Below are 27,887 nucleotides of genomic sequence, written 5' to 3'. Positions count from 1 at the left end.
CCAGGCTGCCAGGCTTGAAGGATAAAATGCCCAAGAGCAGCACAGTACACTTCATTGGTACCTGTGGCAAAACTGCTGCTCCGATGCAAAATGTGTGCTCCAATGCAGATGCCACAATGGAACAAAGCGCTTGTGGGTGTCTTTGATGATTCCCCACAAAAACTTAGTGCACTCCAAATTTTTGGCTCATACTTTCTGTCCCTTCTCCTGGCAGAGAGCTGGAATCCTTGCACTGCATAAGAACAATCACATCTGCTCTATATCAACACTTCTAAAATAGTTAAAATCAGGATTGGTAGATTCATGGCAGCTCCTGGGGTTGTCAACCATCCTCCCTATTGGCCCAGTCTCCAGCATGGTGCCCAGATGCTCTGCAGTGCAGGAGCAAGGGGCTGCAAACCACCATAAACTCGGATAAATGCACCTGGAGGGGTTGTGAAGAGGAGGAATGAGTTGTCAAAGCATGAGGGCAACTCTTGCACCCAGGCCCCCTGCACCCACACGCAGCCCCTTGCTTCACCGTGACATACCAGGCTCTTGTGGCTCAGTGTTTAAAGAGCTAAAATGTCATATTGAAAAGGCATCTTATAAGAGTCTTATCTTGCAGATGCCCAGAGCAGGGACAAAACCTATTTCACTATCAGGTCCTGAATGACAGAAGAGAGCTAGGCATATTTTTTAGGAAATATGGTTACAAAATTATTTCTAGTGCAGTGAATACTTGCAAAGCCACCTGTGAAATTTTCAGTGGAGAGCACAGACCATGGGAAGAGTGGGAGAAAACGAGCTGCAGGAGGTAGGGCAGCTTCTCCTTCTCTCTCTGCCCTGTGCCTGTATTAAAGCCAGCCTCCAAGACCCCTAAAAAGACCTAATTTAAATTCCTTGCACACACAGGCCTGTAGAAATATCAGATATGGGTTTTGCTAACCTGCAACGCAAGCTCTGGTTAGCTGACAGCACATAAAGCTTGAGACACAGCAGCAAGGTCAGAGAGCAGTGGCTGCCTCATCAGTTCAGAAATCATGGACAGGACCTTATTTTTGTCATAGGGCAATGAAGCCACTTTTGTTTTTAAGAGTCTATCACTCTGTTGCAGGCAGGTGATAGTGAATTGCTGCTTCTGATTCCAGAGGATATGCTCTTTGGGGAGTGGTGGATGATAGGAATGTACATCACAAGGTCCAAAAAAATGAGCCATACAAAATGCTCAGCCCTAACCAGGAGCTTGCACCCTTTTTCTTGCTTTACAAAATGTTGTGTTGCCTTGTGCAGCTTGGTGCTGTTTACAAAGTAGAACAAAATATACCTTGTTAAAATGGAATCACTCTGTAAGAGACATGAAAAGAAAGAGGGTATTTTAGTAAAAGACACAGCTTCACCAAGAAGTCATGGATCACCACATCCAACTTAATAGAACTGTTCTCATAAGGGGAAATTGAAACTGCAGCTCAGATGACATGTGGAGCTTTTTAACCCATCACAGCTTACCAGCAATCTGCTCTCCACTTCTGACAGAAAAGACTTTCATGCTCAGGGTAAGTATCTTTAGGGAAGACTGGTGTCAGTAGTAATAATCAAATGATAGAGATATTTTCTTGTAGACTTGCTAGTGCAGATTTTTGTCTGAACCTCCTTAGTTGTAATGAAAGGTCTGCACAGGTACACCCCTTTGGCAATACCATCAAGTCAATGAATTTCTGTTAACATATTATCTGAGACAGTTGTAACCTGTCTATTCCCAAACCAGATTGCTAATTTACTTTCAATAATGAACTTCTTTCTCTGTAGAGGGCTTTTTGACACAAAAATTTGTTTTGCTCACACCAAAAGCAAGCTGACATTCAGATTTGTCCCTCCAGGGGCAGTTATTTCTTTTTTCCATTTCTGAGATCAGTCATATGAGGCAGCATCCACCACTCAAGCTACTGCAATCACCTCCTGAACCAAGTGATGCCTGGACTCAAAAGTCTAGAGGCAATGCCTGCACTCACTCATGCCCATAAAAAAATGCAAAGGCATTTTGCTAAAATAATGGAAACCTGGGTTATGTTGGCCTTTAGGAGCCAGGATTTTCATAGGCTGTTTCAATACCTGACATATTTCCCAGCAACAGATGCTGGAGCTCTATATTCAGCATGTTTCAGCCTCCTCTGGGAACTACAGGGTGCTTCTCCTTCTCAGGTATTTTTTGGCCTTTTTGATAAATGCTGTCTAAAAATGCTGCATTTTGAAATACTGAAAGCTTTGTAAAGGCAGACACTAATTCTGCCTTTGAGGACTGTCTGTGGCCATGGTGGCAACAAGAAGAAGGCAGACAAAGGTTTGCAGGCCTGTCCAGTTGCACAAACTCTAAAAAGCTGATCTTCCCTCCCTCTGCCCAGGCAAAGCCAACTTTACTCCCTATCTCTCTCTACATTTTCTTATAATTGAAATCTCATGGAATTTTTATTTTGCATTTATTTATAGAAAATCCACTCTCCTTCAAGAGCAAACTTTTTCCATTCCTATCACATTAGTGCCAAGTTCTCTCTTCAACAAGGATTTGTTTCATCTGTATCCTTCTTTTAATATACATTTGGCTTAAAAGTCACAAATTATCACTTGCTGGCATCTTTATTTTGTATCAGAGGAGATATATATTTCATTATATATATCATATATTTCATTAATTGAATTTCTGCCTATTTTTCTGAGTAATTAAATAGGTCTATAACCCCACTGTTGCCTAGCAATGCTGACACAGTATGACAGTAAACACACCGCTGCTTAGTAAAAAAATTTAGAAGACTATTAAGAAGGCAGTGACAATGACAAGCTTGTACACAGCTGTGAGTGAAGGTTGTTTAGGATAGTTTTCAGAAATTATCTTGGTGTCGTTTGGCTCAGGAGCATTTGTCAGTGAAAGAACACAAGTATCTTACGCTTGAGCCACCAACTTTGTAAGGAGTGGTGAGGATACTCAAAGTAATGAGGACACTAAGGTTTAGAGCAATGCATTGGCTATGTCAGATTTCTGTACCTGACATTCACCACTTAGGATGGCAATGATGCAATCCAGTGACACGGTTTGAGGTGCAAGCTTGCCAAAAGCAGCCAGGGAATGTGTGATCTGCTGAGATCTCATTGCTGAAACCAGCTGACTTCCACACACTGACCTCTACTACAGCAATTCAAGTTACATGGCAAATGAGGATTTCAAGATGCCTTGGTCATGGATAATTGCATCTGAGATGATACAAGGGTGAGGAGGATTCATTTACCAGTGGCAAAAGGTCTGCTGGTAATTCATTATCTCTCCACCAGGTTTATAGTGCTGGCATGTCAGGGCTTTGTGCAAAAAGAGGCTTGTAAGAAAAACTGCTGTGAAGGTGTGAAAAATATAAAGTCTAGTTATTGAAGGTGTGATGAACATAAGAGAACAAATTAATGAGCAGCACATTTAGTGTCTAAATCACTAATAAAGCTTTGCACTAGGTATTTGTGTCTCTGGAGAGGATATAGCAATACTTTGTCATAATTTGTAGGTTTGCTGCATTTTGCTTTCATGCTGTCTGATCATCAGCACAAAGCACATTATTTACTTGGTGGCCCTATGTAAAGTCTGCAGGACAAACCCTCGAGACATGTGTGGTCATATTGAGAGAGCCTGGTCCTTTGCAGAGATGGGATAAGCAACTCCCTCTGGGAGCAGGCAGCAGAGGACTGAAGGATCCTCTGAGAAAAGTTAGTCTGGTACTTTTAGGATTGAACAGACAAGAGATATTTCTAAAACCTGAGGAGGCCATGAGAGCATTGAGTGGGAGAGTGTTTCTATAATTAAAGGCATTGAGAAATCTGACTAAATTTGGTCCACACAGGCAGCTGGGTGCATCGGCTTTGGTACACACGTGTGTTGTGTTCAGGGGCACGTGCTTGGAGGCTCATGCCGAGCCCTCCACAATTCTGAAATTCAGCACAGGGAGCTCTTAAAACATACTGCTGGGGGAGAGGAGCTGAGGCTGCCAGCACAAAAAAAGCTGTGAAGTTTAAGCCTCATTTAAAAGCCTCTGCAGTCACCTGAAAAACCTCACTCAACAGCTCTCAAGGGAAAGACAATTCTGAGTTGTCTTTCAAGCTCCTGAAATTCTTAAGGCTATAGATATATTTGTGGGTAATGACACACAGTGGGTAGAGGCCTATAGCATGAAAAAGAGCTGATATCCAAATTCCATATTTCCTGTTGCTGCATAAACTTTGCTCCTGAGCCTGAGCACTGGCTGGTAGTTGTATGGTGTGGGATGCATGGAGGGCACCCCTGGAGAATAATGTTGGGCCAAGCATCAGCTGAACAAAGGCCCACTCCCCTGTGGCTCTCCATCACGTGAGCCAGTGAAGTGGTGGCCATCCACAGGTTAAAATCACACTCCTGATGCAAACTAAAAAGCTGACGTGGATGTAAGCTTAAAATGTGCTGTCTGGGACTGCCAAATTTCTTTCCTGAAGGAAACTACCAGGATACTGTCCCATCTCCCACCACAGCTGCAGGATGCACCTCTAAAGCACACTCCAATGCATTGATGCATTGAAAAGGGATAGGAAGATGGCCGTAAGAAGAGGGAAATGAGGAGAGAGCTGAGGTGCTGTCCCTTCTCCCTCCTTTTCCTCTTCAGAGCACTGAGATTGGCAGGAGGAAGGGCAGCCTCTGTGCCCTCCCCCTCCTGAGGGGAGCTGAACCCTGATTTAGCACCTGCTTGGCAGATGCTCAGACCATCAAAAGCCAGAGGATGCCCTGAGGTGAAGCTCTATTGATGTGTAATACTTTGAACCAATATATATTTCATTAGTGTAGAGAGAGAGAACATGAATCAATAATTCAGGAGTAAAGAAAGGGAAAGGGATCGGTTGGAACCACTGCTGGAGGATGCATTTCACTTTTTGAAACACTTAAACTGTGTGGTTTTTTCAAAGACCACCTTAATTATATACTTGCAGTCTTTTCAGTATAGTCTTAAAGCCACTGTACTCATCAGAGGAACAATCACTCCTTACCACATCACCCTAATCAATGAACGATATTTAACATAATGTTTCAAACCACAGACTTCCTTCTGGAGATTTCCCCTGATCCAGCCTCTCTTTGGAGGCAGGGTAATGCTGCAAGAATAAAGAGCAAACCAGTATTAATTGAACAGTAGTCATAAGGAGGGAGGCAATGTAGTTACACTAATTTAATTTTGAACTGAGCCTTGAAGAAGAAGATAAATGAAACAAGAAAATGAGGAGATAAAGGATTTACTGATACAGAAAAAATAAGGCTGATTTTCCAGTGAAGCAAAACAGGTTGCTTTCTCTGAAGCATTAAGCTGAAATCTCAATTTCCAGCTAGAAATATCTGGAATTTCTGTAATTTCAAAGGGCTTAGAAGAAACCTATTTTGCAAAACACATGCCTATTTGCTTGGAAATAATGACCCAAACTGTTTATTTCTCAAAATATTTTTTTTTTAATTGTTGAAATATCTTTTTTCCAAAGGCATAAATTTCAAATCAAAATCTTCTGATATGGGCAATAAAATTTCTTTATCACACTAAACTTTAGAGATGGTTTTTGAATGTGTAAAATGGTGGTAGCAAAATGAAATACTTTACCTCACCACTTTATTTATTTTTTTTAATAGAGACCGAAGCTGTTTCTTCATATTGATTGATTTTGGAAAAATTGCATGAAAAGTTTTCCTAACCTGTTTTCTCCCTTTGTGGTAACCTGTGCAAGAAGAACAACATGACACATTACTTGAAGTGGCAGGACATCAGACTGGTACACATTTTCTTCCATAGACTGCACTGAAAACATTTATCTTGTCCAAGTGAGACAAGCTGGTTTTGAAGACAAAACTTAATATCACCCATATGTAAAACAGGAGTACCAGTTTTTGTGATTCATTTGTAAAACGTGCATCTCTGTGAGCACTCACTTGTTCAATAAGAAACAGAACAAAGGCTGGAATATCTCTACGTTTTCTTGCAGAAGGAAAAAAAAAGAAGAAGAAGAAAAAAGAAAAAATAGCCTGAGGTGTATTTTATTTGGCAAATATAAAAGCACAGGCATAAGGAGGTTAACTTCAAGCTGACAAGGCATGGTTAATCAACAATTAATTAAGTTTGCAAATTAACTCCTGACAAAATTTCCACTAACTTTAGCAGTATTTGGTTGCCACTTCAGGTGATTTTGCAGGAGACTTTCTAAAGTGAAATAACATATAAAGAATAAAGGATGTTTAGTGGTTCAGTATTTGTCACAGCTGTAATCAAACTGACACACTTAGACACAGATTATGGGGTGTTTTCTGAGGCTCTCCCAGCTCCTCTAGCATACTGGGCTGAATGGTTATGGCTTGACTGCCCCTAGGACTGGGGAGCTGATACATCCCAAGGGCCCTACCTGCCTCTGTAGTTCACCTGAAGTCATGCATTTGCTTCTTCCAATGTTTCTTCCCTTAATTTCTTTGTAGATTCATTCACAGGACTCATCAACATAATGACTGACATCATTTGGCGCTACACTGGAGATTTTATGGCTCCTGACATCGTTTGCAGGGTCGTTCGCTACTTCCAGGTATAAAAACCTCCTGCTTTGTGTCCCCATAGCAGTAAACTCTGACAAAAACACTGTGTAGAATTTTTTCTAGCAACAGAAGTCCTAGATGTTGAAAATGTTCATTTAAAGGTCAAACACATTAAAGCATATTAAATATTTTAAATTTTGTGGACAAGAAAAAGGAAAAATACCTGGGTGAATATACAAGGTGGGGGGCTGGGGGGTGGGGAGTTTCCTTTTTTTGTTTTCCTAGTAAGTTTTGAAACATTCCTAGTTCAGAGTTCTCATTGACATCACCTTCTGCAATGGATGTGTCTCAGCTGTTGTCTCATTATACTTTCTGCCCCAGGTGGTCCTTCTCTATGCCTCAACTTACGTCCTCGTGTCACTAAGCATAGACCGATATCATGCCATAGTTTACCCCATGAAGTTCTTGCAAGGAGGTAGGAGAATTTTTGTACCTTGTTATTGCTATAGACATTATTGGATAATTTTTTAGTTCTCAAAATTTCTTGTTGCTATGAATTATTCATTCCTGCTCTACCTACATTTGAACTCTGTTACAGTTTTCCAAAGAAAGAAGTAGCTGTGGTTTCAAGATTTATTAAACTTCACTTAGCCCTCAGCATTTTTTATAACTATTGTGTTAGCAAAGAATGAAACGACATTTTAAAAAGTATAATGGTTTTCATTATATTCCTGCATTTTTAGAAGGTTTTAATGGGCAAAAGCTATCCCTTGTTCCACTATACTGACTGTAGAAGCTGCAATATATATACTGTCTATTTATTCACATCAAAAAATAACTTGGATGGAAGGTGTGGTACTGAGAATTCACACAATAGTTTGATGTATCTTCAGAAGATATAGCGTATAGGTTTGGATATCTATTGTTTCTTATAATTTCCTCTGTTTGTTTGGCTTCAGGTTTTTTTTTTTTTTTTACAGTACTCAGACATATCCTGGCCTCTTAGCAGTGCAGTTTAAACAAAATTATTTCCTCCCCACAGAGCCAGAGTGGGGTGTTAAGTATGTTGCACTGCGTGAAGAAACAGAAATAGCAGGGGGAGGAAGAAGAACAGTTACAAGAACCATGAGGTCTGGAGATGTGCCTTGATCAGATGCAAATATCATTCTTGTTTTGGAGTAATGATGGCTTTTACCAGACAGCTGTATTTAGGGGATCGGATTAATGGTTCTTCCTGGCCTTAAAAACCCGTGAGTCAATCACAGCTGAGACAGTGGTGTAGCTTTGGCAGATGTTAAGGTCTGAAAGCTTCAAAAACTTGCGTGAAATTTAGCTTTATATTCCCCAGCATGCAGATCAACTCTTTCAGAACAGGGGGATGGATATCAAGGTTTTCCCAGGAGGCTTTGGGAGGAGCGGCATTGCTCCACAGCTCCTTCAGGAGAGCTCATAAACCAGGCAGGACAGGGGCTCATAAACCTGCGGATGAGCAGGATGAGCTGTGGGACACACCTGCTGGCATTTCTTCTTCATACATGGTACAGGAAAAGCTGTTCTTGCTAAATTACTGCCTGGGTATAGTAAAGAATTCGATGGCTAATCTTTGAAAAGCACTTTGAAGTTGAAAACGAAACCATGAAAAATCACTTCAAATCTTCATAAAAGCCTTTTTAAAATCCCATTTCCTATACCTAGACCATAAAGGGTTTTGCATTTGGTTTTGGGGTTTTTTTTCTAAACTGGAGAAAAGCAGACATTGTCCCCAGTCGAGGGTAGCAAAATCATCAGTTGGGTGCAGCTCTGGTTGGGGAAAAAGGTCACAAGCACAGAGAGCACTGACAAAACCCATCTGTGTCTTGTAAGGTCTGGCTACATACTGACGCACAAGCAAAGAGCATGTTCAAAGGAAAAAAGAGAGCTGTAAATCCAAAAGAAGGTTCATAGCAACTTTCTGGAATATACATAAAATAATCACCTTTTGCACCCAGGTATTTCTTGCAGAGGTGCTGTATGGGACTCTTTTGAAATGCCCTCTTAGCTATTCTACAGATGGAGAACAAAGAGATTTAGAAATCTTTGTCATTGGTGATGACACAGAGGAACTTCATGAATAGTTTTGAGTCAACCTGTGGCAAATTTATTTGCAAAATGAAACACTCATCTCCCCAAAATCCTTCAATCAAGAAACAAATGAGTTCTTTCTTCTTATTGATTTGAAAAAAAATTATGTTTCCATGTAGCCTTGAAATATCATTTTAGAAGAAAAAAACCTCAAACATTCCACATTGAAAATGTCAAACAATTTTTTTAAATTGTGATTTAGTTACTAGCCTCAAGTCCTGTTAGTAAATATTTGCAATGAGTTGTTCTTTGCATGGTTTTTAAGAAAACAGACTTAAACAGCTGAATATTTTATACTTTTCAAATATGACCAGAGAAATTGCAGTATGGGAAAGAAATATGTTTTTAATCCTAAAGCTTTTACTATGAGACACCTAATTCTACAACCAAAAGGGTACTAAGAAAAAATTTTAAAATTAAGATTAAAAAAAAAAAAAGAAACTGAGAAGTTATAGCAGAAAACATTTTGTGAATACTTCATCATGTTGGAAAGATATATGCAAAATAAACAACAGGTGAAAAAATAACTGCTCATGAAAATGACAAAACCCAAAAAGATGTAAACGAATGGTGTGGCTTTGGGCTGAAAACAGTGCTGTCACTGGGATTCTGGAACAGCTCTGCTCTCTCTGGATTTAAAACCTAATTTTAAGGTGGCACTGAATTTATCAAAGGATTGCATAGCATTGACATTCTTGATGGCAGGAAGCAAAGTTCCTTCCAAGAGGTGACCCCATGTCCCATATTGCTGGGAGCAGAGAGATGTACTCACACCCGTTGTCACAGTGCAGGGATGTGGGAGCAGAGCAAAGGGGAATGGCACAAGGAAACATCTTTTGGGAGAGTCAGAGCCAGAGCTCACAGCTGAGATTCCCACTCCAACCCGGGGAGTTAGTCTTGTCTACCACAGTTTGAAAAGCTCTATAGGAAAATGCCGAGACTGGTTCAACAGAATATTGTATTTCAAAAGTGGCCTGATTTAATTTATAACTGATACAGCTCTAGTTATGTGATTTGTTCTCATTTTGAGCATATTAGAACAACAATTAAAAATACAGCATAAAAAAAGCCCTGCTGGTGAGGCAGAAAATTAACATTATTCCAACAAAACAAGAATCTGTTTATCTATCAGTGCCCTGTAAAGCAAGGGGCACTTTAGAATAGCAAGGCCATATTCTACCAAATGCAAGGGACACTTAAATATAGAAATAAATGAACATCGCATCAAAAGTGTTATGAAATACAAAGAAATACCACTATTGCCCAACCCAAACTGCCCAGTTCTGTTCAATATACAGTATAAAAAGATAAGGTTTCTTTTCCAGCTCTGATCTTTTTTAGTTAGAAAAACACTGAGGCTTGCATGATTGTAATTTAAGTAGTTAGCCTCATTTGAAATGCCCTTTCTGTGAGGAAATATTTTTTTAAATTTATTCTTAATATTCCTTTTGCTAAGTTTATTCTGTTATGCTTTGGGAAATTTCACAATTCTCTTTTGCCTGTACAATATTTATAGCCATAATCTAACCCTCTCACTTACGCAGATGTCATCAGAATTCCCTTAAGCCCTAGATTAGCAAGACCATACTTTCCTGAATGTGGCTAGCATTTAAAAATGAGCAGGATAACTGATGATGTTTTATAAAGCACAAAATTACTTTTTGAATGTTTCACCCACATGCTTTTGTATTGCTCTTTGAGCTTCAAGGAGGAAAGACATTCTTCTTGATATGCATAATTTAAAGTGGTTTTCTATTTCACACACAACTTTAGGTATTTTTTAGGACAATAAAGTATTTGAACACTAAAGCTCCCAGATTAAAAAAAAAAAAAAAAAAATATATATATATATATATATACATATATATATATATATGTATATATATGTATATATATATATATACACACATATATATATATATATATATATATATATATATATATATATATATATGTCCCCATATGTTCCTCTTGCAGTCTGGCTGAGGAGGGATAAGTGTCACTGATAATCATGGGTACTCCACAGATAAACCCTTTTTCGCCACACTTTTCAGCTAGAGCTAACTGGATTTTAGCCAGAAGATGCAGATTTTTGAAAATTAAAGCCTTGGAACTTTTTGCTCCAACCCATTGATATTTACAAAATCTTATGGGTGCCACCAGACATAATTTCATTTCCCACTTGCTTTTCCTCACTTGGCAGTGGCCAGAAATCAAGAGGATGCAGTGACCCAAATCTGATGGAGGGTTGTATTTTGCAGCAGATAAAACAGGTCTGGGCACTTGAGCACCATCATCTGCCCTGTCTTGGTTAGCAGTCCACTCCTGGCATGGCTTGGGTTCATCAGCAGGAGCTCAGTTTGATCCCCACCATCATGCAGAGAAGTGCAGGAGATGCCCAGGCTCTTCGGGTCCATGTTTCATTGGGACAGTAAAGTTGCAGATGGAGTTAAAGGCAGCTGGTTGTGCAGTCTTGCTCTGATCCTGAACTGAGACATTTTCTTTGTCCTCATAGGAAATGTTTTGCAATTTTTCTCTCTTTTCTTTTCAAGGCACATCACTAGGCATGGCATGCAGTAGGGCAGGTCTCGGGTCCTTTACATCCATAAGTGAGGTTCTCTCGGTGGCATAGAGGTACCATTTGCATTTCATGTTTCTGACTTGCTGACCCTGACCAGTGCCTTTCTCATAGTGTTTCAGATTCAACAGGCCCTAAGCATCCTTAAATAAATCTTGAAAATACAAGCTCCTAATGACATGACAATTTATCATGAGAAAGAGATGAAATCCTTTTTCTTCTTTGAAGTCTTTTCAGCACCAGCCAGCTGCAGCCTAAAATTCTCCAAAGAATTTCCTCTTCTTCCCTGCCTTTCTGTCAATAGTACTGCAAGGGTTCACTCACACCAACAACCCCACTGACACTGTGTGTTTGACTCTGTTACACAGAAAGGCAGGCGAAAGTGCTCATTGGAGTGGCCTGGAGCCTCTCTTTCCTGTTTTCCATCCCAACTCTGATTATTTTTGGGAAACGGCAGCTCTCCAATGGGGAAGTGCAGTGCTGGGCTCTCTGGCCTGATGAGTCCTACTGGATCCCCTACATGACAGTTGTGGCTTTCCTGGTGTATTTCATTCCTCTGATCATTATCAGGTAAGTCCAAAGCCCAGTCAGCAAATGTGTGGTAAAAGCTGTCAAGTGTGCAATCAGCTTAATGCTTTAATTTCTACTCATTCATTACAATTTCATTTCCATACCTGCTGCATAGCTGTTTTAGTTTTTATCACATAATACACAGGTCATTGTACTTGCCCTGGGTGTTCTCTGTGTGGTATTAACAGCCAGAAACATTTTCTCTGAAAAAAGGAACAAATCTCTAAGTGTGTCCATTTATCTCCACAGCTTCAGGCTTGAAAGGTATCTTTATAAACCCAGTATGAATATTTATCCATCATTACAAAAGATAATTTTAATAGAAGAACAGGAAACTGCACTTAACACTAATTAAACTAAAATTAACTTGAAGTGCTCTTAAGCTTCACAGTACTCGACAAGTGTTCCTTCACCAGGATTGGAAAGAAATCTTCAAGTGCTGAAGTTGCCAACTACTCCTAAAATATGAACAAATGTAATTCTTCATGTTTTGTAATAGGAAACCTAAGCTGCAGATATTTGAGACTGATTTGCCTCAGATCACAAAGGCAATCTGCAGAAACTGTATTAACCTGAAGTCAATCAATATTACAGACTGTGCTTAGTGATCAGCCTCCCTCTAGAGCACTGCCATTAGCTGCCATTAAACAGAAGGTAACTAGCCATGAGGAGCCACTGATGCAAAAGAGCAGTCAAAATCAGATGTGGAAGGGGAGTGAGGCTTCCTAACTGCCTCAAAATGCTGCCAGTGTCAGTGACAGTTCTCAGAGCCATTATTTTTCTTTCTTTCACTAGCAAGGTTACAATTGTATTTCTTGGTGTCCATCTCTCCTTCTCAGCAGCAAGAAAGACTTGCTGGGACTCCTTTCTTCCCCCCATAATTTGGTGCTGCTTGGACTCTGAGAGAAGAATTATTTTTGGTTATCTCTTGGTCCATCTTCTTTTCCAACAAGTGATGAACCATGAGTCTCCCTTAGCTCCCTGCTCATTAGGACCCTGGGTGAGAGTGGGGTGGGCAGAGGTTGATCTCTTCTAGATGATGACAGGACTGACTACATAACCTTGAAGTTTATTACTATTTTATCACAGAGATTAAGTTCTGCAGCTTTTAATGGCAACAAGTCATTCTCTGATAGAATCAAATTCTCTGATAGAATCAAAACCACATGGTGCTTCAACTCATCTAGCTGACTTTTTGATACGGATTTAAAATGGACCAGTGTTGCTCCCTAGAGAAAAGGGATGATTTTTATACGTTGCTCATAACATGTCAGTTCACTTAACCTTCCATTGGTTGTACCAGATTGCATAGATATAATAAAAATTTAAAAATCAAGAAAGTTCTTCTTAAAGAAAGGACAGGATGAGAAGAAAGGAAAAACTACTCCCAAGTTATCCTTCCTAGGTGGTCTCATTTCTCTGCATGTTTTCCTGTCTCTGAAAGCCAGCCTAGCTTTCAATATACAAAAAATATTCTTGGGAATATGTAAATAAAAATGTGGGTAGATCTGCAGCTCAGCAGTAGCAGCAAAACCAATAAACATATACTGCACAGACAAAGAGCAATTTAACAGTGCAAAGAAAGGTACTAGAAAATTTTGAATCTGGCTGTTACTGTGAAAGGGGCTCTTTTATGAGCTTTCTTAAATGGGTAGCAGTTGGGAAATTCTAGCCAGCATCTTAAGTGTTTCAGGAAAAAAACCCCACAGCCTGCTCAATTACCAGTTGTTCCACAGGTGTGTGAAACATCTCCTTCACACTCTAACATACAGATTTGTGTGGTTTCTGTTACAGACCAACCACTCCTTTTACACCCCATCTATACTGGTTTGGCAAGAAAAGGCAAGCTACAGAGCAATAAATATTTCAGAGCTGTTGACATTATGCTCCCCTCTTCCCTGCCAAAGAAAGATATTCAAACCAGATCAGCTCTGTGACTTGCTTTACAGTAAATCCCCAGAAGCAAGAAGGTGACGAAGACATGAGGGGAAAGAGAAAGGCAGTGAAACTGGCATTTCATGAGATTGCCCTGACATCTGAGACATGAATAAAATATCCTAAAATTTTTGTGGCTTTAACTTTAAGTAACATTCACACAAGAAATTTATGGCAGAACAGGAACTAAAATCATTGGTTTGGGGCAGTGCAGTGTCCATCACGTGTCCAGAAACATTCCTGGTTTCAGTGTTTATTAACACAAATGCTCCTGTGTCCTTGTTAGCAGAAGTCAGATTTTTGACAGGTCCAAAGTAGTGGCACTGGAAGGAAGGAAGGGGAGTGGTGCAGGGAAGGATTTATTTTCTGCGTATCTATTTCTAGTTGTCAGTGATACTATTTTCTTCAGAACAGAGAGGATTGTCTAAAACCACAGAAAAAGAGGATTAGCATTATGGCAAGGTCAGCAGAGACATTATGAAAAAAATGCAATTTGGAAGGAAATGGCTATTTTTTAGAACACTTTTTAAAGTCTCAAGCACAAAAGTGAAGGTTGCAACTTCCCATCTGATGAATCTGTAAAACATCTGGCAACATAGCCTGAAGGTGTGACATCTATTTCTTTAAAAATCATTGGCAGTCCAGGAGTTTAAAGCTAATCCACCTGATGTGGCTGCAGCCTACAAATACTCTGGTAAGCAGTTTGTGGCTCAAGAACAGCAGGAATGGCTGTTAGCACCCCCAGGGACTTGGTTTCTCTGTAAAAGTTTTGTTCTACCCAATACTTCCAGATGCACAGGAGGTTTGATGATAAATGAGATGCTGCTTTATAAGAGTGAGAGAGATCACATATGTTCCAGTGTGTGTTACTCTTACAAGAGATTATTTATAAAATGAAAGGTGCTATTTAATAAATTTTGGAGGGCATTTTTTTACTTTAATGACCTTTAGCCGAAGGCATTATTTTAAAAAGCCACAACATAAAAATGGAGAGAAGATCTATAAATGTGCAACTGAAAGGTCAAGGATCAGTAGAAGAAGCCATGAATACATATAAGCCAGAAGCTAAGTCATACACCACACTAGTGAGGAAGCGAGGCAGAGTGCACACAGAGAAAAAAACAAGACCTTTTCTGCAAGAATTCATATTGTTTGCGCAGCTGCTTCATTTTCTCTGCTGAAGCACTCTGATTTAGCTGCATGGCAGGTGTCTGATGCAATGTGGGACACTGGCTGGCAGAGTTAATTCTTAATTTGTTCTGCTGCCTGAATCTGCTGAAAACCTAACCTCTAGAGCAAAGCAGTTCACTGATGACAGCACTTTTTCTGGTGCTGTTCATCTGAAGTGCATACAAAGGATAAAATCTTACTTTTCAGGTGCAGGACTTAATTCCACACTAGATATGCTGCTTTGCCTGAGCTGATTTCACTTGTTACAGTTCAGACACCATCATCTTTTAAGCTTCTCTCATCCAGCCCTCAGCCCTCTCTGTAGAGCTGATCTCACATATTCCTGACAGCCTTCACCTAACTCACAGGAGTTGTGTTATTCATAATGCTGCAGCCCATGGATTGAATTATTTAGCTGATAACCTTATGCTCACAATGGAAAACCCTTTCACTGACAAGCTAAGCCCCCAGATGTGGTGTGAGCAAACTCTACAGATTCCAAAACATGAACAAGAAGAACACAGGATTCTCTCCTCCTCGCCCCTGCTTTTAAAAAAAATGTATATATAGAAAGGTAATTTATGAAGAAAACTGCAAGAGCCTGAAAGATCGTAATATTTCTGAGGTCTATTCCTACCACTTCTTCACAACTAGAGAAAGGCAATCAGTTATCAAAGAGCTTGTGGTTTTTCAGCAAGTTTTGTTTTTTATCTGATTATAATACCAATGAACAAGACCTGAATAATGAAAAAAAAAATGAAAAGCTATGATTGGTATTTTTAACCCAAGTGTGTGGATATTATTGAGAGCTGAAAAAAGTGGCGAATATTTGTTATTTTCATATTAAAATGTCCCTTATCCCCACTGTCTCAGTGTCGTACAGGAAGAGCCACAGATCCTGAGTCAGGTATTTCTATACAGTGCTTAAAAATTTGACCTGTTCCCTCTTATTTACATTATTCTACCACTTTTTCTGCAGTTGATATTATCAACCTATGAAACCCCAGAAAATTAAAAAAAAAAAAAAAGTAATTAGGGAACCTGCAGTAATTAGTTCTCTCCTCTTCTGAGACATGTGTCATCAGCTATTACCGAAGTCTTTTCTCCTATTCTGAAACACACCAAGCATAGCTCAAATGGTATCTGTGGTAATTGAAAACCTCTGGGGCACTGTTGAACAGAGGTTAAATATGGCTCAAATCAAGATCACACAATGCTCTCCCGGAAATATTTGCACCTGGCCCCCTCCGAACCTGTGATGGGGAGACAGAAGAGGTACTGTGTTTCTATTCTGCATTGCTACCCTGTGCCAAAATGTAATTATTTTCTGGCGGTTGAATATCCAGACATTCAGAGATTTTAGCTGTTATTCATGACTGCTAAATATATTTTTTATATTTTAATATTATAAATATAATACATACACATTTACCTTATATAATTGCAAACTCATATTTAAAAAAAAATTGCTAAAGCTCCTCTTGAAGCACAGAGGAAAAATATATCCATCTGCTGTTTAAAATCTGAACTCCAAAGACAACATTTGCTTTGGAGCCGCTGAAAAATAATTAGAAGATAAAAAAAATCCCTCAAATTCAGCTAAAAGGAAAAATATGGAATTAAATCCAAGGCATTGCAAAGAAATAAAAAATATATTAAATAAAATGTATTTCTCTGAATAAAATCAAATAAAGGGACTGGAAATACCATTAATAAAAATACCAAAGGTCATTTTTTGAACTTGATTCAGTGAGGCTATTCTTTTTTGCCTGCAATTTCCATTTCTAAATAAAAACCCTGGATCTTGTGCATATGTTCTAATATCTGTCCATCTCTTCACTTACCCATTACATGTGCCTGCGCTGGTTTGTTCAGATGAGGTTACTTTTCTCTCTAGACAAATAGCATTGTAAATTAGCTGCCATTAAAAAAAAAGCAGCTGCATCACTTTGCACAAATAAAGTATAAAGAAAAATAGGCAATACTGTATGATAAATAGAAGTAATTAACAGGGAGCTTAAGTGCACTTTTGCCATGGTAAAGGCTCATTTCACTAGAAAATACTGAGGCTGTGTGGGATGCCATCATAGTGCAATTATTTTTAAAAAATCTGCATTTAAAGAGTGAGCAGATCAATAACACTTATGATTGTTAATATCAGTACATAGATTTACCAGAAGACATTTTATTAAAAAAAAGTGGCCTATAAATTAAAAATACAGATGGAGTGCAATTATTCACAGTTGCATTTGTATGACTAACCAAAAGTTACGTATTTACATGGATAAAAATGCTGTAATTACCAATGAGGCATATTGAACAACACCATTAACTAAAGCAGGCTATGATGGACGTGCCTCTTAATCCTTTAGAATTTGGATCAAGGTAAATTGTTTTTGGAGATGCGAAGAATTTCATTTCTGAGACACACCCATAATGTGAGCTTTTCAGAATAGCTTGGATTAATTTTCCATCCAGGTTTGACTTTTCCATCTTAGTACCTTTTCATTAGTCTCTCACCTACAACCTGGGCTGGAAGATCAGTGTGCTGTGCACTTAGACAGACACAAAGATGCCTGACAATGCCTGAACCTCAAGAACTGCACATCCCATCTCCCAGTGGGGACAAGGGCAAGCAGCATGCAGGCGTGTTACACGGGTTAAAAGAAGAGCTTTGTGGCAAGGTGTACCATGTGCTTTTATGTCCTGGCAGTGAAGGCTGAGCGGTTCAGCGACCAAAGGAAGGAAACAGAAATTAGGATATGGTTGGAATGCTGCAGACTATTTCCAAACACTCCTCTGAATACCAGTTTGTCATCTCTTTCCTGCTACTCCTTGCTCATCTGCCACTCCATTTTCCAAGTGAGAATTTAGAGATTTGACCAACCTCTGCATCCTCCTCCAGCCACCTTTCACAAGAAAGAAAGGAGCAACAAATGTATTGTGTAAAAAGCGGATTTTCTCTCATAAGAAAAATACTTCTCTTCCATAAGAGCCTTCTTTTTACTTCTGTGGCTTTGTAACACCCATGCAGTTGCCTATTGTGATCTTATGCTTTAGGTAACATATTTCTGGAAAGTCTAGTTTCTCAGCTCTATGTCGACATTGCTGGGAAAAAAAAAAAAAAAAAAGAAAAGAGGTTTGGCACTACTACAAACTGGAGTCCCAGAGAGATCAAATTGTAAATTAATAACTGTGGTTGGCACAAGAGCTGCTCAGAAGTTTACCTAGCATGTAAACTTTCCTGACACCCACTCTGACCAGTTTTACACCACCTCTGGTTCACTCCTGATAAGGAAGGCTCCACCCTACAGAAAAAAAGAAAGATAAACAGAAGCAAAAACCCCGACACAGATCCACTATGTTGGTAGCACTTTATAAACTGTTGGATGAAAACAAGAATTCAACTTTCCTCTGGAGTTCTAAAAATTAAGGATTCAAATAAATCAGCATGTTTGAGTGATTACATTTCACTTACAGGTGAAATGCCAATGAGAAGACAGATGATGTAACTGTATCTGGCAAAAGACATGCCCCTACCAGACTCTGCAGCCAAGAGGACAGGAATTCTGGGGTCAAAGGGAAAGCAAGTGAGAAGCCTGGGTTCATAATTCAATCCTTACGGCATTTGGCCAAAGGTAGGGAGTCTGAATATTTTGACTACAGAGTTAGACTCCTTTGTCCTGATGCTGAAGAAACTCTGGATACTATGTGCTGGACAAAGGAAAATCTGCATCAGAGAGGACATTGTTTCAATTGCAAATAAAGAGGTCAGGCTAGAGACAGCAGGCTAGGAAGAAAATAGAAACAGAACTTTTAAGAGTGAGATGGTAGCATTTTTGAGATGACAACAATTATCATTATAATACATTCTGATTCATTGGAACAATCAAAGGAGAAATGGTACGTGAATTTTCCACTATTGTCTGCAAAAAGTACAAAGAAACTCTCAAGTTTCAAGTGTATGAGCTGTTAAATAAACAGGCTCTTGAAAAGCCAGGAGATAAAAGGAAAATGTTCAAATCAGCTGGGAGCCAAGCTGGACTTTTGAAGGGATTAAGTAAAGCAAATTGTAGTCCACGGCAGATGTGAGCAAACCCCTCACTGGGCAAGGACGCTACTGCTCCTCTGTGCAGCCCAGACTGCACCTTGAATTTACTGCTCTCACCTGCTGAGCCTGGAAACCAGATGGCTCAAACTTCCACAGAAAGGAAAACCTCCAAACCTTCATAGTTTTTTGAGCACAAATTCTGCCCTTGCAAGCAAGTCTAGCAATTGAGGGTGGTGTAGGAAAGACTCGTATATCAGTCTGAAAGGACTAATAAGTATAATGCCACTTGTCATAACAAAAATAAGCCACCTAACAGTAAGACACATTTTTGCCTCCATAAACCACCCTGAAGTTATGTCCTTCATTGCACCTTTTTCACATGAGGACCACTAAGGTTTCTGATAATTAACATCCTCAAGCAGGACATGGGTTTAAACAATGCTTCTTCTTGAAGGAATTATTTTTATCCATTCTATATTAAATCAGTAGAAGTCCAGATAGGCTCTTGCACAGGGAAAGTCCATAACTATCCAAGGTCATTGTGTACTAGGGCACTTTCCATCTTTCATATTGAAGGTATATAAACCTCTTTAAATATGCAAATTGTGGTGGATCTGGTTTTGAATTATCTAACTCTTCCTATTTATCTAATACTTCAGTCCTCCTTGATTTCCACCACAGGACCCTGAGACCCAAACTGAGCACTGCTGTATTTATTTGCATGTCTCATGGATCTTGCCCTTATCAAATTCCCCAGGGTGAAATTTTGTTCACCATCTTCAAACCCAAAAAGTAACAGCAAAATTGAAGAGTACATACAATAAAACCAGGTCCCTCCCTTGCTTCCCTCATAAGAGCTAGTGTTCCAGGGATGATACTGAGATGGATTTGGCGTTGGCTGGCTCAAAATCACCAATGAGCTCTTGCCTGAAAGATTTTTGGCTGAATCACTGCATTCCTCTGAGCCTCAGATTTGACATCCACAAAGTCAGGACAACCACAAGGACTTCTATGGTAAAAAGTATTCAGATCTCCTTCTGAAAAATACTGTGGGAGAGTCATGTCATATTTATTATTATTATTATTGTCATTTAGTATTATTATTCCTATGCAGTCCCACTGCCTCTGTGAACTCCTTACACATAGACAAGTGTATTCTTAAAGCACAAATGACCGAGATGTCTGTTAAATTTATTGTGCCTAATACCAGCAACTTTTCCCCTTCTGCAGCGTCATATACTCAATTGTGATTCGAACCATCTGGATGAAGAGCAAAGCTCAGGCTGCCATCATATCCAGCTGTCCTGGTGAGTCTCAGCATACCTGTGACTCCAGCTTTGTGATTCAATTCCAGCTGATCCTCACAAATCTGGGAGTGCTTGGACATGCACATGTGATGTTGGGCCCCCATCACTGCATTGGGAATGGGATTTCTGTATTTGTTCATTCATAACTCATTTCTACATTATTTACCTTCTTTACTTTGACACTAAATTCTCTTTAGAGACATAATAGGAAACATCTGTGAGAAAATGAATAAAAAGTAAAAATTACTTAGTCTAGAAGTTAGAATTCCTGTTCTTAGAACTTAGACCATTTCCAGAATAGGTTTTTTCTAGCATATACTCAGCAACACTTTTTCTGTGTCTTCACATGTCCTTGCAAGTCTGAATTTTGCTCAAGATCAGAAATTCCTAGCCACAGAAAGCTATAAAATGATTGGAATATTTTCCATCCCAAGAATACACAAGCCTCAATGCTTCAGGGAGATCTACTCTGCTTACTTATTCTCTTTTTATTTTGGGTGGCTCAGGTTTTGATTGTCCAACTTGAGCAGACTTGCGAGTGTCCAAATTTCAGGAACTGCTGAGGTCCTGACTGACAACATGGAAAGATGAGATTGTGTATTCCTGTCCTGCCTGTCAAGGTACACACTGACACATGCACACACCAGTCCTATTCTTTCACTAGCTGAACTGTTCTTTTCCCAGGTGGCAAAACCTCCCGTGGCTACACCAGTCGTGGGTTCATATCCAGGGCAAAGGTGAAAGCGATCAAATACAGCATTGTAATCATCCTTGGTAAGTGAAAAGCCCCAGAGCTGGTAGCTAGGGAGGATGCTGACATTAGGAAGCTGTTTTTCCTCAGCAACCTCTGTCATCAGCAGGCAAAGTAGAAGGAGCTTTACTCAGATACCTGACTTGCCTTCTGATCTTGCTCTTCCCCTTTTTTCTGGCTGATATGTTTCTATTTTATGTATCTGATATAACCCTTAAATTAAATTAGATATGCAGCCCCTTGTGTGCATAAAGAAAGAGACAATGTCTAAAAGGAACAAAGGAAGAGGTCATCTCTTTCCTATCCAGACTGCCAAAAGATTTGGCAACTGAGTTGTCCTTTAGGCTTAGAGACACTGCATGCCTGTGAGCTGCTGGGGTGGTGCAAGGAGAGAAGAAAGGTGAGCTGTGCAGCAATTGTATTTGATGTCACAGTGTTGTTGCCTGCTGAGATGGAAAGCATGAGCTCTCCTTTCCCAACTGGGCAGCAGATGACTTCTCTGTCTCCTAGGGAAATTACATTATTCTGATGCAATTAGGAGGCTGATACTCTATCTCAATAAATAAAGACAGCATCACACAGAGCTTGTGATTAGCTGCCAGAGACAAGCAGGAAAGGAACCAAAGCAGTCAACCAAAGGGCTGACAGTCATCCCTTGACACTGAAAAAGAAATTGCTTCTCTTTCCAACACTGTGCAAAATTCAGATTGAAGAATACTGTGATAACAGCCACTTGAATAGCTTAGCTCACTGTCTAGTGGCAGCATTTGCAGACATGAGAGAAGCCAGTGTGATTCATACTTTTCATAAGCCCAAGAACAACTTCTCTGTGTCTGAACTTTTCTGCGTGGCAATCAGAGAAAGATTTTGGCAGACACAACTACTATTTCAAGGCCATCAGATGTTGAGAGCTCACATGGATGCTCAAGTATTTCAGCAGACCTTGATAACATTAGGCACCCAGCACCTCCTGATGTGCAAACAGATTGACACCTAACATCCATGGATTTTTTTAAAGCCACTTAAAGTTCTCCAGAGTGAGTGCTATGATCCACACTCTGGTACTGTGTATTGTTATTTTGCGTATATCTGTGAACAGACACCTCCTGTTTGGTTGTTCTAGAAAACAGGAAGGGAGTTTACCTCTTCCTTGCACTTTTAGTGAGCACTCAGCTAACTGCCAGCAAAGAAATTCTGATTTATGTGATAAGAAAACAGGCACAGGGTTACTCTGCTATCTCATCTGGGTCAGGATGTGATCATGTGTCTGATTTCACAAATACCTTTATGTTTGCAACCCAAACAAACATATAGCCTAATTGAATGAACTGCCTCTCTCAGCATTTCTATGCAAATACTGAATCAAAAGCCTTTGTGAGAAGAGATGACATAGAAATTTCTGAGAGACAGATTTATTCGCTATGCCTGCAAATAAAGCCAAATCTGTGGCTAACCTGTTTTCCCTGCCACCTCTGAACAAAAGCAGAAGCTATGAGCAGTACAGCTCTCTTTTCCCCTCCTCAAATTCATCTCCCAAATGGCAGTATGGGAAATTAGAAGAATCTTCCTGCACACTCCATGTACACAGGATTTCCATCCAGCATGCCAAGTGACATGTTGGTTTGCCATAATGCAGTGTGAAAGGGTGTCATTCCTTGCTCCCAGGTGTCTAAGAACCTTATTTTAATAGGTGGCTGTGACAGGCAGCGCTGTCACAGAGCAGCACTTTGGCTGTGTGTACATTTAGATTGGCTGTTCACTCTGGGGACCATTAAAAGAGCACTTCACTATAACTGATGATGCTTTAAGTGGCTACCTATTTACCCTTTATGTGTTGTGTAGTGTTCAGAAGTGTCCCAATATGTCTAGAGGGAGCACTCTAAACACTTACAGAAACACACGTAATATATTTTATAGGCATTAAAATAAAAGTAAAGACAAATAAAAGCACAATCTAATAACTATTCTCTTAAATAAGATCCTGAATGAGGAGAGGGTTGTTTTTTTTTTTTTTTTGCATGAACAAATATTTATGTGTTATGACAGTTTCTCCATGAGTATGCAATTACCTCCCTAAATTGCTAAACTACCCAATGTCAAGCTCTTCCTCTCTCTGTCTTGTCTGCAGCATTTATTCTCTGCTGGAGCCCTTACTTTCTTTTTGATATCCTGGACAACTTCAACATACTCCCTGAGACCAAAGAGCGCTTCTACGCATCTGTGATTATTCAGAACCTGCCAGCCTTGAACAGTGCTGTCAACCCCCTCATCTACTGCTTCTTCAGCAACAGCCTCTGCCCCCCTTCTGAGTATTGCTCCTTTACTCTCACTCTGACTACCCCTAAGAAGGGAGGGGACACATAAACCCAGTCCCTTAAATTATTAACTATTTTTGACTTCTTTAATTCTGACCATTATTTGTTTTTTTCTTGTAGGGAAAGAAGAACTCAAAGGCTGGGGGGGACTTTCCGGGAAAGGAGCGATGGAGGGCAGCAGATGCAGGTCCTGTCAAAACCAGAATGCATCTAGCACAAACAATGTTCTGCAAAGCCACACTGGCACCTGCACAGAGGAAAACATAGGTCCCCCACAAGCCCTGTGAAGTGGATGGACACTTACTGGCAGGAGCCTGCACCTTGTGCTCTTGTGCACCTCATAGACATGTGTTTTGGGTGGGCACTGCAGCCTCATTAAGTGCACACTGCCAGTGCCAAGGTCAGTATGAGGGGTTTGCATGCCTCTGTTGTGAGGCTTCATCTTAACCCTCTGTTTAAAGCAAGCTGTAATCTATGTGCTCCAAACAGAAAAAATAATTGTAAATGGTGTAAATGGTGTCTAGTCAGAGTTTTCTCTACTTTTCAGGAGTCACTAAAAGCCATCTACTGCACCATCTGGCTCTTATAACTGATAGAGTGTTTACAAGCAATTACAAAGCAAGGACTCCAGCTAAAATGAAAACACAGGCACTTTTCCAATGAGAAAACACCATTGTCACTCTATGTAATTATATCTGGGTTTCATACAGAGACACTTACAAAGTCATAGCCAGAGAAGACAGGAATGGATAGCTGGGATACTGCCTGCCACATCACCTCACCCAGTTTCTCAGCTCACACCAGCAGCACTGTCCCTGTATCTCTTCCTCCCCTTCCAGTGTGATATTTCCCTGCTGTCCTACCTTGGCACACCAGTGGCTCCCCAGTGCTCCAGCAGGACTCACACATGACACATCTGGACAGCCATTTATTTCTGGGCTACTGGTGAATGGTTCACAAGCTCTTCCCAAAACCCATGTTGCACCCCAGGCAGATCCTTCCTCACTTCTGTGGCAAAGGCCCTGAGCAGCCTCCAGGATCCTATGGGGAGCTGCCATGCAGGGCACAGATCTTTCTCACCACCCACATGCCAGCATTTCCCTATCCTGTACCACTGTAAATCATCCCTCTCACTTAAATCATGCAAGGAGCCACACACATCTTTGCACAAACTCAGAGCTGGAAAAAGACCCAAGCAAAACCACAAAACATGAATTAAATTTAGAAAAAAAAAAAATCTGTTGATGGTCCAGTCTTGTGAACTCATTGTAGATTTCACAGGGGACCAATGGTCATGCAGAACCTTGCTGCTGAGCACCCAAGCACCTGGGCATCCCCTTTCCCCAGCCCTCTGAGCATCTTCCCACCATACTGTTCTCAAATGTAAGAAAAAATTGCTCATGCAGGTGTGGGGAGGGGAGGTGGTATGAATTTCAATGTTCATTTTACTACAAGGTAGCTTGAAGTGTTTGTATTAAAAATGCACTCTAACCAGCTGTATGGCAACTGAGTTTGTTACCTCTCAGTGAAAAAATTCTTCTTACTTAAGTGGACTCAGTTTAAAAAGGGGCTTTTATTATTATGATCTTTTGCAATGAGTTTGCTCCCTGTAAAGCAAGAACTGAATAAAATTTATTTATAATTACCTGTATTACAAAAATACATTTTCCTAAGTAGGAGACATATAAAATCATGGGGCTTTATGTTCTCAGGAAAATAAATAAGGTATCTCTTTTTATTACTGTGAAGTTCTATTATTTAGATTCTATGTCTAAATTTTGCTACTGCTTAATTAAAACTATGAATCTGCAGCAGCCTTTACTGCAGCGACTTTGGATAGGCTGTATATAAGAACAAGACAATATTCCCATGGGCATGTAATAACTTTCCTAAAATTGGACTGGTTTTTTTAAGCTTCATAGATTGTGGATTTCAGCTTTTTCATCTAATAAATGTACACTTACTACCTACTTTTGAACAATTAATGGAGTTTTTAGACTTAATACCTGGAAATCAGATAACATTTCTCAGCAGTACTTTGATTTGCAAATTTAGTATGACTCAATCCCACCAAAATTTACATAATATTCACTGGGGTCACCACATGAATTATCCCATCCATCTAAATTAGGCATATGCATGAGTTAATGTAGGACTCTGAACTGAAATAAAGTCGTTTTCCGTTTATTTTCAAAGAAACAGCTTTTTGTTTTGAATGAAACAAAAATTATTGTACTATGTACCATTCACAAGTTGTTCTTACGATTTTTTCCTCTGGACATGATTGTGATGTATTTCCTCATATCAGAATTCTCCAGTTTAAATGGCCCCACACTGCTTTTGTCTGCATCCCTTCCAAGTGCTTAAATACAGAAATAAATAATTCATTTTATTTTCTATGCTGCTTTCTTACTGTGCAAAAGATGGCATTTTACTACCTTTTTCTATTCTCCACATCTTCAGTTGTAAAGCTGAGTTTTCCCATTAGTCTGGAAAACACTCGCATGGTCCTCCTGTGTCTCTGGGAGAGAGATTTAGGCAGTTTCATCTGTCTCCAGTAGGTTTCTTATTCCTTGTCTGCAACTCGCTCCACATCTGCTGAACTTTTAGTTGCTCAAAGGTGCCAGAGTTGCTCTGACAGACCCCACACTTAGGAGGAGGCAGGAGAAGTCAGTGTCGAGGTCTGATAGCCCAGAGAGGGGGACTGAGCACAAGGAAAGGGCATCCAGCTGCCTTGTCCATGACAGCCCAGGAGGAACTCTGGTTTTCAACAGCTTTAATGCTTCAAAAGGCATCTGTGAGATCCTTCTGACATTCCCACAGTGAACAGAAATATTCATATGCACGACTGCTAGGACATAAAGCCTTGTATGATGATAAAGTCCTGTTTGTGGATTCCTGAGCAGCATGAAAAGTATTTATCTCTCAGAGAAGTCACATCAAACAGCATAGTACTAGGATACTTTCCAAATTAACGCTAATCCAAGAAAACATGTATGCTTTCAGTGCAAGTTTCAAATAAAATCTGAATGAGAAAGCCATTTAATTATCTTTTGTATATTTTTGATGTAATTTAAAGTTATGTTCTCTTGGACCAGATTTCCATCTCTTGCTAAAAGTGTAAATTGTCTTTCAGTTTGGTTTTACCTCAGAAATTTCTGTCTCCTTTTTTTTGTTTTTACTTTAAAATCTAATGCAAGGCAGCAAAACTCAACATTGCCCATTGTGACCATTGAAGAACATCAAACCAAAACCTTACCTAGAAACACGTTTCACCCTCCTGAACACTGCCAACCCAGTGCTTAGAGGTGCAAATATTATCAGTCCAAGAAAAGAAAAATGTAGCCATTACTTTGTTGTTTGTAGATTTGAGGCTCTTTTTGAAAGATTTTTTTTTATCATGGAAAAATAATTACAATTTTGAGATGACACAGGATGATTTGACTTCTACAGAGTAACAAAAAAATTATTCTTACACATCTTCAATTTTTGTGAGGTATAAATGAATGAAGGTCTATACTTTACAAGTTACCTAAGCATTTAAATATTAATTGTTTTAATGGGAATCAAGCACATGTCATTATGGAAGTATGTTTTGGAGTATAAGGTATTGCAAGCACCAGACCCCTCCTAATAGGAGTCTCTAATGACACAAATGCAGAAGGAAAAGCAAGTCTAATACTTATTTTAGTTCAAGCCCTGGCATTTCAATAACAGAAATCTTTATGTCTATTCAGATTACATATTTTATTGACAATACATTATGCAGGAAATCAGGAAAATCCTCTCTCAAACCATAGGGTCCTATGAAAAACAAAAGAACAATAACCCAACTGAACCCTGCACAGCACTGGCGAAGAATTTCTCAAGATATGAGCACTTTGGGGTAACTATGAGCCAAGATTACTGAGAATAGTCTCTTGGCTCTCTTTACAGTGAATATGCTTGTTGATAAGAGGCCTCAGGTTCAGTGGCCCTTCAGAAGTGCTAATTCTCTGATTGTGCAGATATGTTTCAAACAAGAACACAGAAGGCACCACACTACCTGCCACTTCACTTTACCCTTCATGAGGACTGCATGTACTTTTCATAAACACTTGATGGAAAAAGAGCACAAAGAAATTGAGAAAGCACACACACACACACACACGAATAACAGTATACATATATGCTATGGGCACAAGTGCCTTTTGTCATCAAGAGAGGAATCATTCCACAAATAAAAATAAACTGGTGTAGAAGATATCTGTGTACACCTTCTAACACAGAGTCTTGGTACTTACAGGAGAAGGGATTTTACTTTATTCATCAACCTTGAGAAATGTGATTAATTTGTGGAGTAAATGCAATATTTAGTGAATGATAAAATATGCTTCATTTTCTTTAGCAAACTAATTTATTTTACACAGTGTTTAATTTAGACAAGCATTACAGCTGAATGGCTCATTAGATAATCTTTTGTCATTTTTGATGGCGTCTTATTCTGAGTATGCATAAAATATGGGGTTAGAGGGTTAGGTATACAAACATGCATGAATTTACAAA

General features: G+C 39.5%; 1 protein-coding gene across 1 annotated transcript in view; it reads left to right on the top strand.

Annotated features, from left to right (window-relative positions):
- NPSR1 (neuropeptide S receptor 1) overlaps positions 1–24,546 on the top strand; it is a 56,438-nt gene extending 31,892 nt beyond the window's left edge. The window contains exons 3-9 of the mRNA XM_021553273.3: positions 6,491–6,594; positions 6,926–7,019; positions 11,612–11,813; positions 20,200–20,276; positions 20,961–21,050; positions 23,156–23,336; positions 23,463–24,546. Of these exons, the coding sequence (XP_021408948.2) occupies positions 6,491–6,594; positions 6,926–7,019; positions 11,612–11,813; positions 20,200–20,276; positions 20,961–21,050; positions 23,156–23,336; positions 23,463–23,556 (842 nt within the window). The 3' untranslated portion in view covers positions 23,557–24,546. The remainder of the gene's footprint in view (positions 1–6,490; positions 6,595–6,925; positions 7,020–11,611; positions 11,814–20,199; positions 20,277–20,960; positions 21,051–23,155; positions 23,337–23,462) is intronic.
- The last annotated feature ends 3,341 nt before the right edge of the window (positions 24,547–27,887 follow it).

The sequence above is a fragment of the Lonchura striata genome, chromosome 1, assembly GCF_046129695.1.
Source record: "Lonchura striata isolate bLonStr1 chromosome 1, bLonStr1.mat, whole genome shotgun sequence".
In the NCBI taxonomy this organism is placed as follows: domain Eukaryota; kingdom Metazoa; phylum Chordata; class Aves; order Passeriformes; family Estrildidae; genus Lonchura; species Lonchura striata.
Note: the sequence above shows the minus strand (reverse complement) of the source record. Positions and strands in the feature narration are given on the sequence as shown.